The sequence below is a fragment of the Prunus dulcis genome, chromosome 3, assembly GCF_902201215.1.
Source record: "Prunus dulcis chromosome 3, ALMONDv2, whole genome shotgun sequence".
NCBI lineage: Eukaryota > Viridiplantae > Streptophyta > Magnoliopsida > Rosales > Rosaceae > Prunus > Prunus dulcis.
Genome location: NC_047652.1, coordinates 6222217 through 6235507, shown reverse-complemented (window position 1 = coordinate 6235507; position 13291 = coordinate 6222217). Strand labels below are relative to the sequence as shown.

At 39.6% G+C, this 13291-nt stretch overlaps 3 protein-coding genes across 3 annotated transcripts; 2 read left to right on the top strand and 1 right to left on the bottom strand.

The window, feature by feature from the left end:
* The first annotated feature begins 3915 nt into the window (after positions 1 to 3915).
* On the top strand, positions 3916 to 5646 carry LOC117623038 (phosphatidylcholine:diacylglycerol cholinephosphotransferase 1-like). The gene is made up of 4 exons (XM_034353881.1): positions 3916 to 4245; positions 4988 to 5125; positions 5232 to 5330; positions 5382 to 5646. The coding sequence occupies exons 1-4, from the start codon at positions 3967 to 3969 to the stop codon at positions 5598 to 5600; spliced, it is 735 nt and encodes a 244-aa protein (XP_034209772.1). The 5' UTR covers positions 3916 to 3966; the 3' UTR covers positions 5601 to 5646.
* Positions 5647 to 6654: 1008 nt separating this feature from the next.
* On the bottom strand, positions 6655 to 11404 carry LOC117622611. The gene is made up of 9 exons (XM_034353351.1): positions 11292 to 11404; positions 10435 to 10570; positions 9577 to 9703; positions 9236 to 9320; positions 9073 to 9151; positions 7910 to 8023; positions 7709 to 7821; positions 7176 to 7286; positions 6655 to 7080 (listed from the first exon to the last, which is right to left on the bottom strand). The coding sequence occupies exons 2-9, from the start codon at positions 10538 to 10540 to the stop codon at positions 6958 to 6960; spliced, it is 858 nt and encodes a 285-aa protein (XP_034209242.1). The 5' UTR covers positions 10541 to 10570; positions 11292 to 11404; the 3' UTR covers positions 6655 to 6957.
* Positions 10879 to 13173, top strand: LOC117622610 (palmitoyl-monogalactosyldiacylglycerol delta-7 desaturase, chloroplastic-like). Its single transcript, XM_034353350.1, has 5 exons — positions 10879 to 11679; positions 11798 to 11938; positions 12049 to 12189; positions 12287 to 12393; positions 12820 to 13173. The coding sequence occupies exons 1-5, from the start codon at positions 11083 to 11085 to the stop codon at positions 13013 to 13015; spliced, it is 1182 nt and encodes a 393-aa protein (XP_034209241.1). The 5' UTR covers positions 10879 to 11082; the 3' UTR covers positions 13016 to 13173.
* Positions 13174 to 13291: the final 118 nt, after the last annotated feature.

The following is a 13291-nucleotide window of genomic DNA, read 5'->3' as shown; positions in this document are numbered from 1 at the left end:
TTGGGATAGTGGCAGGGCAGAGGGGGGTCTTATATCGATCTCATCTTCACATGAGTCACCAATATCACTGTTACATTCTACTGGCAAAGGGCAAATCTCATCAAGGAATTCAACTGGCGACCGGTCGTCACCTTCTTGGTGACCAGTCGATTTTGCACAGATTGTAGTTTCAACGGTACTAGGCTACCGGTCGTCACCTTCTGGGTGACCGGTCGGTTTTGCACAGATTGTTGTTTCCGTGCAGTCATCAGGCATCGTACTGGGCGACCGGTCATCACCTTCTATCTGGCCAATCGGTTTTGCACAGATTGCTTGTCAACTTTTCGCGTCCTTTAACCAACCGGTCGTTGGCACTCAGTCAGAGATTCGTTTAGATGCCTCTATACATTCAAGATTTTTCATTCTGAAATTCTTCAATTCACTGCCCCTCTCCCCTTGAATTGAAGAGGAGGAAGAGACATTATACGGTACTTCTTCATGAAATGTGACATCAAAGTAACATGTACCTTCTGTGAAAGAGGGTGGTAGCACTTGTAACCCTTCTGAGTGGTAGAATAGCCAATGAACATGCAGCGGAGAGCACATGGGTCAAGTTTACTCCGTTAATAGGAGTAGACATGAACATAAGCAACACACACAAACACCTTCGAAGGTAGCTTAGAGACTGAAACCGGAGGTGTATGGGCACATAATACATCAAGCGGAGTCTTGAAATCCAGAACCCGTCTAGGAGTATGATTAATCAAATAGGCAGCGGCCAAAACACCATGTCCCCAAAGATAGTGGGGAACAGACATATCCAACATAAGGGAGCGAGCAACTTCAAGTAACTAACGATTCTTACGTTCAGACACACCATTCTGTTAAGAAGTGAATGAAGTGGTAGTTTGATGAATGGTACCTTGATCACGGAAGAACTGGGTCAAGGTATGATTCACATATTCACCTCATATATCAGTTCAAAAGACTTTAATACTGGCATGAAACTGAGTAGACACCATAGCACAGAAAACAGGAAGAATAGAGGCAACATCATGTTTATGCTTCATCAAATATACCTATGTTAAGTGAGTGCAGTTATCAATGATCGTGACAAACCAACAGAAACCATGAGAAGTCACACGGGCAGGGCCCCATACATCAAAATGTACTAACTCAAAAGACAATGCAGCTTTATTATTACTCAAGGGAAAAACAGTACAGTGGCTCTTGGCCATTACACAAGTCTCACATTTGAAGCTAGACTCATCACACGAACTAAATAATGAAGAAAACAAATGCTTAAGATAACCAAATGACGGATGTCCTAAGCGACGATGCCACAGCCAAAGTTGTTGCTTGTCTTTGACACTGCCACCCTAGACTTTATTAGCGACACACCTATGAACTGCTGCAACCGGTAACTGTAAGTAATACAACCCCTTATCCGTTTACCATACCCAATCTTCTCGTGAGTCTTGAGATCCTGGAAAAAACAATGGGTAGAATAGAAAAGTAGCAAAAGCGTTAAGTGTATCAAATAAACACCCAACAGACAACAAATTGCAACGAATATTTGGAACCAAAAGGGCATGGGACAGAGGTAAAGAATGAGTGAGGTGGATGGTATCTTCACCGGTAACTGGGGAAGGTAAACCATTAGCACTAGTAATATAGGGATCACGTGGGTTACGAGACAACTCATCAAACATATTATCATCATAAGTCATATGATCAGAAGCACCAATGTCAATTATCCAAGTATTAAAGCCCATAACTGGCATGGTATCAAAGCACACAGATTTGCAGATAGGGCCGGAGGACGGGTCTCATCTTGAGTCATAGTGCAGGCGGCCTTGGGACCGTACATACGAGCTTTGTAGTCAGCAAACCAATCGGGATAACCATGCTTCTTAAAACACTTCTCAGAATAGTGATTCGCATTACAATGATGGCATTTAGGAGGATCGTCGAGAGAGCTAGGGGTAGAGCCAGCAGGACGCGACCCAGCAGAAGGAGAAAATTTTCTGGATGAAGGGCGACCGTTTGCGTCTTACTGGGCGACCGGTCTTTAACATGCTGGGTCGACTTTGAGGGCCATGGAACCTCCTCTAAGCATAGCAGATTGACGCATGTCTTCCTCTATGACCATGGCATAGGCTTCGAGAGGGGGTGAGACAGAACTAAGAGCAAGGATACGGCTACAAACACCATCATATAGTGGATCAAGTCCTATAAGAAAATCATAAACTCAATCGGCTTCAAGTTCTTTCAGACGACTAGCCCTATCATCGGCACAACTATATTCATGTGGACGCAGACAATCAATCTCTTGCCAGATAGCATGGAGTTTTTCATAGAACACTTTGACAGATTCACCATTCTGACACGTAAGGATGAACTGCCGCCAAAGTTGAAATAGACGAGAACTAGTATAGGTCTTCCGGGTGGCCTCCCATATATCATAAGCAGTAGCACCATGTTCTAACAAGGCACGAACTGGCTTAGTCATGGAATTGAGAAGCCATGACTGCACCAGGCAATTATCTTCTTCCCATTTGGCATAAGCAATAGAATTTGAAGACGAAGCTGGCTTCTTCCCATTCATCCAACTTGTCATACGACCACTAGTAATTCTAATACGCGCACCACGAGACCAAGAGGCATAATTTGAGCCATCCAATTTGTCAGAAGTAATTGGGGTAGAGTAAGACGTTCCTCCTTTGTTGCAAACGCACTAGCACTCATCACGATTTTGGAATCATCACCCATGATAGCAGCGGAAAAAAAAAAAACAACACGAAGTAGATACGACAAACACAGCACAGGCACGGACACAAGAACCCTAAAAGAAATTAGGGCACACAATAGAACATGAGTGGGCACAACACATACAGAGGTCACCAGAAAGTCGGCTCTGATGCCAAGTCAAACAATATGGGTAGAATATTTTCAAATATATTTCATTCTCCGAAAGGAGGTATTTATAATACAAGATTACAAACCCTAGTAGGGTTATACTAGGAAATAAGAAAAATCATAATTATATAATATCTATACAAAAAGGAAATAAATAAAATCCTAATATAAAAAGAAAGAAATATCATAATATGACTAGGATATCTCGCCAACAGATTGTGTGTCCTGAAAGCCTCGGGGTGTGCTTCTATTTATAAGCTCCTTGGCTCTCGAAATTGCATGTTTGGTCAAGAGGTGGCTCAGTACTTGAGTGTAGTAATCTTCAAGCTTCGGCTGTGAACTGCACTAAACATAGCTGTTCTTAACAAGTTGGTGCTAATGAGTCTCGCGATTCAAATCGCATTTAATGCGGTTGCTCAGCCTCTCTTTTGCTACCTGACTCTTTCTCAGCAGTCGAAGTCAACTTTAGGAATGAACTGGAAAATTACCCAATCTAGAAAATAGAATTAATTAATTTAAAATTGGGCAACATAACACTTTAGAAAGAGAAATATGAAATTAAAATAAATAAATAAAAGCATAAATTTTTTTTTTTTTGGTCCCAAGACTCTGACATAGTTTCGAAGAAAAAAAAAAAAAAAGACTCAGGTAATCCAAATTGTACCTTCTCTATTTCCTTTTTGTGTAACATTTTGTAGCTTTTGTATAAATGTGTGCGGTTTTTTTTGCATGGATGCTACTTGCTATATATGTGAAACACAGTTGAGCATGTTGAAGAGGAGTTTTGCACAAGATACCCAACTAGTTACAGGTACGGGTACAGGTTCACGAGTATCCAGTTGGCGTCGCCTACGGGTATCCGTCGTCCGACAAAGGAAAAACAAGAGCAGAGTAAAGAAAAGAAGAAAAGAAGAAACCAGAGAAAAGCAAGGAATAAAGTGGCAGTTGAGCATCCACTCTACAGCCTGACCATGAGAGTAAGAGAAAGGGCCTCTCAGTTGCGCCTACAAATGAACGGCACCGTTTCAGCCCTCAAGCCTCGGCGCAAAAGCAGAGCAGGACCTGATCATGTCGTCTTCTTCTTCCTCCAAGAAGCTCCATGTCTACGGCGGCAAGGCCTCCTTCATGACCTGGAGGCTGCATGACGTCCTCTACGTGGCCAAGCACCATTGGATACCCTGTGTCTTCGCAATGGGCCTCCTCTTCTTCGGGAGCGTCGAGTTCACGCTCGGAATGGTTCCCTCGTCGTCTCCGCCCTTTGATGTCGGCTTCGACACCACGCGCTCCCTCCACCTCCTCCTGGCTTCCAAGCCCAAGCTCAATACATTTCTCGCTGGTTTTAACACGGTACTAATTCTAATTATCTTTATATTTTGTCTTGCAATGTAGAGTTGTAACTTGTGTTGATGCGAAAAAGTGGTTTGACACGTGGTTCGCCCAACTTAGTGATATTGTGTCTTCGGAAGGGAGTTAGTCTTCGGAAGATCAAGTTCCTGCAAAAAGGAACGTGCGGTAAGACCTTGGGGTACCGGTGCGGTACCGGCCGAAGGCTCTCCGATGCTTAAGTAAGTACGGATTTAGTAAATGTCAGATTACAGATCAAGCGGTAGCGTACCGTTGGTTCTTCTGTCCCCTTCTTTTGGGAATAGGGGTCTCCTTATATAGGCCTTGGGAGGCGTGCATTATGTTTATATTTCCGATGTGGGACTGTAGGAGCTGGTCGAGAGCATGACACGTGTCCTAGGTCAAAAGTGTCAGGATATGTAGGATCCGGTAGGGGATATGCCGAAGGGCCTGCGATGTCATGTTGTCGTTTCCGTCCACGTGTCAGTCAGTCATTGGTTGTTAATATGCGGTATAAACAACTTGTAATCTTATATGGTGAGGTTTTCTTCGTCACCATCACATTTCTGACAGAGGCTGCATTTAATTTTTTGTTGTGATTTATTTTTACTGCATTTGCATTTGGAAACTGTGAGCTACCTAGATTTCAGAGACTCAGATTCTCTTTACAATTTAGGGTTCTAGAGACACTGGATTTTCTATGCCAATTAATACTGCAAAGTTGAATGACATTTTGCTACTCTAGGTGTTTGTGGGAATGCAGATAACATATATTCTATGGACATGGCTAGTAGAGGGCCGCCCAAGAGCCACAATCTCAGCGCTCTTCATGTCCACATGCCGGGGCATCCTCGGCTACTCTACCCAACTTCCATTGCCTCAGGTAAAATCCCCATCAATATTCATCTACATATCACACACACATTTGTTACTCACGTACTGACCAATCTCACATTTTGGGCATTGTGTTTCAAATTTTGTGTTGGAAGGGATTTTTGGGGTCAGGCGCAGACTTCCCAGTTGGCAATGTGTCGTTTTTTCTTTTCTTCTCAGGGCATGTAGCAGGGTGTGCGATTGCATCTTTGGACATGAGGAGAATGCAGAGATGGGAAATGGGGTGTGCGATTGCATCTTTGGACATGAGGAGAATGCAGAGATGGGAAATGGCATGGACATTTGATGCACTGAATGTGTTACAAGCACTGAGGTTGCTGGGAACAAGGGGCCACTACACAATAGACTTGGCTGTGGGGGTTGGGGCTGGTTTTCTCTTTGATTCTCTGGCAGGCAAGTATGAAGAAAGCAAGAGATCAAAAGCACCTACACCAAATGGTACCAAAGAGGCTTTCTTTCTGTGAACACATGGAAACGTCAAATCTATTGGCGAGTCCTTATTTAATTAGGATTTTGGTCACTTACTTATTTGTCTAGTCCTATTATAATTGAGATTGCTTTCTAGTAAATATAAAAATAAAAATAAAAAGTTTTGGGGTTTTTATGATACCGTTTTGTGTTTCTAATAAAATTGGTACCAACAAAGTGCTATCAGTAACTCCGAAAAAATTTTGACAAAAAAAAAGAAGAAAAACTCCGAAATATTTTTTTTGAAATCCAATGACAGCGCTCACATTTTAGTATAAGAAGGGTGAAATGAACCCTCCATTATATAGCTAACTAATCCATTGACAAAAAAAACATAAAAAATTATTATATAAACTCTTGTACAGCAAAGATTAGAAATGGGGAGAAGCCTAATCTCATTATCCTTTCTTAAATCCGTCACATTGTTAAAGTGAATAACTGGTCAAAGAAGCTTTGTAAAAGGAACAGAAAGAAAAAGAGAGTTTTGAATGTACTGTGGGACAGATTTAAGAGGGGATAATGGGGTTCGGCTCCTCCCCACTTCCTATCTTTGTTTTGGAAGAACTTTCATGTCCTTTTATATTTTTTGGTCAATCAATAGCAAAAATTCTATAGTGAGGACCTTACAGATGTCCCTTAGGTAAGACCCTATTTCTTAACTGTTGAATCAAATTAGTTAGCTATTGAATTACATTAGTTAGCCTGATTCAACGTTCAAAAGATAGGACATCACCTAAGGGCCATAATAAGGCCCGCACTATAGAAGGATTCCAATCAATAGGGAGTTATTTAGTGGGGGAGTCTGTTTGCCTATAGTGGTGGTTTGGATCTGGGTTTTTTAAGTTGTCGGCTTATAAGCCTTATAGCACTTCACCTTCCCACCTCACATTTTGGAACAGAAAAAGAGGAGAGATGGCATGCATCGCAACATTCACATGCCTAATTCCTTGTCGCAAGGGATTAAAATTCATGTATTTTAGTAATTCGAAAAGAAATTCCATTTTCAAGAAGCCATCATGACAAATAGAAATGTCAATTCGCATGCTGTCGTGATTTTCATAATATCATCTGCTTTAAAATGGCATATTCAATGTGATTTTCATGCACCTCTTCTCTGTTTCAACACACACACAAAAGTGTTTTAGTTCTTTTCCTTATTAGAGGAGTTGACTGGAGGGCAAGAGTCTAAAATTGATATATCCAACTAGTATACATTCGCATTTCTTTAGGAAATCAGTATAGTTTCCACCATACCTCAAGACAGAGGCCTTTTCCAGACATTGACACCGTATACATGTATTGCACGCACTGACATATTTACGAGCGAGAAGGGCAGGTACTAACTGCAGAATACTACTGAGAGTCAGAATCTAGCTCAATTGGGCATGATCCATCATCTACATTGGCAAGCGGATCGTAGGAGGGTGAACTAGGATCTGTGCATCCCGGTACGAGATTAAGGTTGCAACGATCGCCCTGCAATGGCATGACACTCGTTAAATTTAGAAAATAGCTTTAAATTATAGGGACAAAGAAACCAGTGAAGTTGTGAATATGAACAATTTGCTTACTCCTTCAACATTCAAATTCCCAATCATAGTGCATCTTGTTACGACAACGCTAGTATCGGGAAAGATTGCTCTTTCACATGCGCCGTCTTTACTCAACTCTTCTGTTAATCCCTGCCATAAATTCATCATCCCGTTACTTTCAGGATGCAGTAAACTAATTGCATTTTGTCCATTATAGGTGTTTACAAAGTAATTCTGATAGCAGATATCACAAGTACTGCACCAATTCTTCTTCCTTATAGTATCAAAATAAAAGTACATCTATCTATTTTTCTAAAATCCTACACACCTGTCAAACCTGTCTTACAGTTTTTGTTTAACCAGCAGCTTCTAACTAGTCAATTATGTATTTCAGAACCACTTGCTCTGCCCAGTTTCCAGTTTTTCTAAAATCATATTTTTTTAATGCTTTCAACTTTATTCATTATCCATTTAACCTAGAACTTGGCTTTGAGCAGCATAAAGTAAAAAATTGCAGTCAAGAATTTGAAGCTACATATAGTAGATTCAAAACTTTGACAGAATGTTTTTACCTCATTAAAGACTTCAATCGGTTTGTTTCTCAAAGCCTTAGGAACTTGAAATTGTAGCCTGTAAGGACCATCCCAATCACCTCCATTTGTAAATGAAAAGATTAAGTTCAGGGCTGCATAATTATGATCAGTCAGTCCATTAGGAAAAACAAAATTATATGGCCAAAAATTGAAAGATGAACTTAAGCGAACGATACTAACCATGCCTGGGAATGCATATTTGAATGGAATATATTGGGGAATCAGCTTTGCCTCGACTTTTACTAAGCATTGCCCTTGGCTCACCCCCACACATTATAGGCTGATTAAAACCTCCTGTGAGGACAAGAAAACAACCAAGTCAAGGAAATGCAACTGTGACATTAACACTTGCAAAAGGAGGGCAAATTCAGCTGAGCTTTTACCAGCAAAAGTAGGACATAACCAATCAAGGGGTTACAGTAATGAAATAGTCAGTTACACGTAACAAATTATGAATTATAATGATACATGATTACAATATTCTGGAATATAGTTTTACAAAAGAAAAACAAAAAGGGAAGGGGATAGAACATAACAGAGAAACATGAATGAAGTAACTGAAATGTGGGAGTATTTCGAAGCTCCAAAGGCATAGAAGCACAAGGAGCCAAGACATACTCCAAATCGTTTATTTCAGCATTGTTAAAAATCCCTCATGGCTCATAAGTGGAGTCAAGAAGGAACAATAATGCTGGAAGAAAAATAATGGAATTTATAAAGCAGATATGATTACATGACAACCATTTTACTTCACAAGCTTAGCTGTTAGGGAATCAGGGAGGAGCATAGTAGAAAAACATGAATGGAATGTGGGAGAATTTCGAAGCTCCAAAGCCCAAAGAAGCAGCATAAGGAGCCAAGACAAAACTCCAAACCATTTATTTGAGCATTGTTACAAATTCTTTTAGAAGGAAAACCAAAACAACTTGTCATGGGTCTATTTCTTTTAGACTAGTTTACACTGTTAGGGCATGAGGAGAACATATTAATGAAACATGAATTAAATAACTGAATTTGGGAGAATTTCGAAGCTCAAAAGCCCATAGAAGCAGCATTAGGAGTCACAAACACCAAATCATTCATTTGAGCATTGTTAAAAATCCCTCATGGCTCCTAAGTGAAGTCAAGAGGGAACATCATTGCTGGAAGGGGAGAAAAAGAATTTGTACAGGAATTAGTAGTTTTAGACAACTATTGTAGTCTAAGAGTTTATGCAGCTATGGAGTGATGGCAAAAACATAGTAGAGAAACATGTGTGAACATAAAAACAAGCTATAGACAATCAAATTGGTTTGCACTCGTAAGTGGGCATAAGACATATGAACAACATGTATGAAAAGTACCATTAAATGCAATCCCAAATTCTTCATTTGGAACAATATTATTTGCAGCTGGGTTGTAGAAAATCCTTAGCTTTTCTCCCTGTCAAAGTTTGTGAATGCTTTTAGTATAAGAGAATGACAATAACGAAAACCCAAGGGAGTTGTGCACCAGTGCAATACTTACAGCTGTAGGAGGAAGGCCGTTCATGGTTTTCCAATATACAGGTGCCCTCCCAAGTTCAAACATGGCCCATGATGGAAGTGTGACCCTGAAATGAGGGAGTTTACATTTTTAAAATGATTACAAATCAGCTTCTCAAGGAGGAGGCAAAGAAATATATTGAAATGCTGCGCCATGATTAATTATTTCAGACAACATGCCCATGTGAAATGCAGATGACATTTCATTTCATTATTTCAAACCAAATGGACTGGAAATCCCACCAAGAAAAAGAAAGTCAAGATTTAGCAATAATAAGTAAATGTGGTAATGCAATTGTAGTAAGGGAAACTTAAAACTCATACTCTTTGGGCTCCTCCACAGGAGTTACTGCAACTGTAGCCGCAGCAGCACTAACTTTCCCATTGCCCTTGACGACTTGCTTCCTTATCGAAGGACACCTTGGCAATGAAAATCCCTTAAAACTGCTAGCTGCATTAGATTGTAGAACTGTTAAGAATTTGAAGTTTTAATCTTAAAACATAAATCTTTTGATCTGACAATATGAACAGAAAACATTTATTTCTTGTGCATCATAGAAATCAAAATATGAACAGACAATTTTTTTATCTTGGGACAAATCAGACATGTTTGATATTGCAAACAGCTTTCTAGATTCTATCAGAAACACCCAAAAAGAAAAGAGAAAAACAAAATCAGTAAACGATCAAACCTGTTCAAATTGAGTTAAACTCAGTGATGAGATGGGCTTTAGCAGATCGAATTTCTGCATGCCATAGGAAAGCAACTTGGGGCTGACACTAAAATAAATTTATAGTGGCATCTAATCCTGATGACTTCTTCAAATTCAACTCAGATACAGATGAATTATTATCATTTAAAGGACACGTAAACACCACACAAGGACCCACTTCAAAGAAGCCTTCCCTCTAATTGCCAGCACTCAAAGGTAAAGATAAAACTATTACGAGTAGAAAGTCAGCAATTGAAGCTTGTCCACAAATTTCAATATCAATTTTGGTTGTGAAGTTTCCAAAGTCACTTTTTCTTTTTGGTGGCATATTATAAGCTTTTGACACTAACCCACAAACAAGATTATAGTGCTAAATTTCTTTCTAGAATCCAAAGTCTGCAAATAAATGAATAAAAAAACCCAACAGTTAGAAGCAGTTCCAGAGACCAATTAAGAAGGAAAAACATACCAAGAGTGTTTGAAACAGGAGGGCTTGCTTTGCTTCCAAAAATGGACGGTGTGGTTGGAAAAGGTTGTGTGGAAGACGCAAAGATTGACGCTTTTGTTGCTGCCATTAATCACACTTTCTTGCTTTTTGCCCCCAACTGCCAAAGACACACAGCAAGAAGAAAGAGAGATAGTTGTAGTTTAATCCCTCATCAGTTGGGCAAGTGTGCAGTGAAGAAGAAGAAAAATAGATACTTGGAGGAGGGAGATAATGACAAATAAGCAGAGGAGCAATCTGAGACACAAATTTTACAGAAATATCCTATCCTTCTAACAAATAAGAACAAATGTTACAAAATTGAAAAGAAAAAAAATTGTAAAAATGGGATAAAAAATATCTGGATCTTAAAGACTCTGTCAATCTGAACACAACCCAAAAGCCCAAACCCAAACGCCGCCTTATCATTATAATCCCTCGTCTCTTTCTCTCCCTTTCAGTCCACAATTAAATTCAACAAAATCTATGAAACTTGACTCCACCACAAAGTCACAAACCCTCTGCCCCACCAAAACATCAACCCCAAATCTGTGAAGTTTTTTATATTTTAAATTTTGCCGGTTTTGTTAAAAATCCAATTGAGTATCAAACCCCAACAAGCCTTCCTCCTCCATGGATTTGATCACATCACCACCGTCCAATCCCAAAACCCACCATTGTTTCCCTCTTCACCGCATGTTTAACCGGCCAGGAAGACCCGTTTTAGGGTTCAGGCCATTGCCTCAGAGTTCCAAGGTCCTAAATTTTGTTCATTATGATTCAAAACAATCACAACCCAATAAGTTTTTAACAAGCACAAAGCTTTTCAGCCATTTGCTTACCAATTCCAACAGAACAGTACCAACCATAAGTACCAATGCAGCTTTGTCCGAAGCCACAGAACCAGAGGCAGACACAGAGCCAGGGAAGTATAGGAGAATTCTATTGTCTGATGTGATTGTGAAGAGGCCTAGGAATGTGTTTATGGGGAGAGAATGGAACTTAAGGGATATGGCCACAGCTGGTGTTGTTTTGGCAATGCATTTGCTCAGTCTTTTTGCACCTTTTCAATTCAATTGGGGAGCTTTTTGGGTGGCAGTGGCACTTTATGTTGTGACTGGTCTATTTGGCATCACTCTTTCTTATCATAGGAATCTTTCACACAAGAGTTTCAAGCTCCCCAAGTGGCTCGAATACTTGTTTGCTTATTGTGCAGTTCAAGCACTTCAGGTGGGTGCAATTTGAATTTGATTCTGAGGAAGATGGTTTTTTTTTTCTGTTTTTTATTTCATTTTTTCTGAAGTTTTGATGGCTCTGTTCTGTGGTTGTTTGTATTTTGGGTTTTTAGGGGAGCCCAATTGATTGGGTGAGCACACATAGGTACCACCACCAGTTTTGTGATTCAGAGAGAGACCCACATAGCCCAGTTGAAGGTTTCTGGTGTAGTCACATTAGTTGGCTCTTTGATACCAATTCTGTGGCTGAAAGGGTATGAAATTCTGTTTCTTTTCTTTTTTTCCTTGTAATTATATGCAAAACATAAATTTATTCTATCATCTTCTTCTTTCTAATGAATATTTCATGCTTGAACATTTTCAGTGTGGGGGATCAAATAATGCTGGGGATTTAGAGAAGCAGCCCTTCTATCAGCTCATTCAGAAAACTTACATTGCTCACCCCATTGCTCTTGGAGTTCTACTGTATGCAATGGGAGGATTCCCATTCCTTGTGTGGGGAATGGTAAGAATGGCTTTCAATTTTTGGTTTTTCTAAAGCCTTTCTTGTGAGTCTATCAAACAGTCTTAGACATCATTTTGTTGCAAATTAACTATTGCAGGGTGTGAGAATTATATGGGTATACCACATTACATGGCTGGTTAACTCGGCTTGCCACGTGTGGGGAAAGCAAGCATGGAATACTTGTGACTTGTCCAGGAACAATTGGTACTACTATATCTCTAAACCCTCCAAAAGTTCAAGAAAAAGTTGGGTGGGAACTTCACAGCAGGCCGAGTGGTAAAGTATAATGTCACAATTTTAACCGGACAAAGTTTACCACTCGGTCTATGATAGAGAAGTTCCCACCCAAAATTTTCGCTTGTAGATGTGTACATTTTCTCAACATAATTTGCTAGAAATTTGTCCATATCAATGTAGGACCTTTTTGTTGTTAATCCACTCAATTTCATGGGTTTGGGCTGAGTTCAAGCACTATTGGGCTTAATTGCTAGTCTAGTTTTGGGAAAGGCTCTCAAATAATATAACAATAATAATGCTATTTGATAATTTTTGTTACAATAATAATAGTATTTGAGAGAATTTTCTTTAAATTTTAGATAGTTTGGATTCTAAAAGAAATGTTAATTTCAGGTGGGTGGCATTATTAGCATTTGGAGAGGGTTGGCACAATAATCACCACGCTTTTGAGTACTCAGCTAGACATGGCCTCAATTGGTGGCAGCTTGACATGACTTGGTATGTTGTGAAATTTCTCCAAGCTATTGGATTGGCAACTGACGTGAAGTTACCCACAGAGGCCCACAAACAAAGAATGGCTTTGAACTAAGCAAGCTTGGCCTTGTGAATTTCAAGTAAATCGTGGGCGTTTGAGTTTTTCTTTTCTATGAAAAGGGGCGTTTGAGCATTGACTTGTGTAGTTTTTTTTCTTTTTCCTTTTCTTGATAAGAGATTTGTGTAAGCAACTCCATACATGATATATATATATATACACGAAAAAAAAAAATATTGTTATTGAGGAATTTATATATGTGCCGGTTCCATAAAATTTCTCGTATACTATGTATATTAAGCACAAATAATATGAGTGGATATTTCTTGTCCC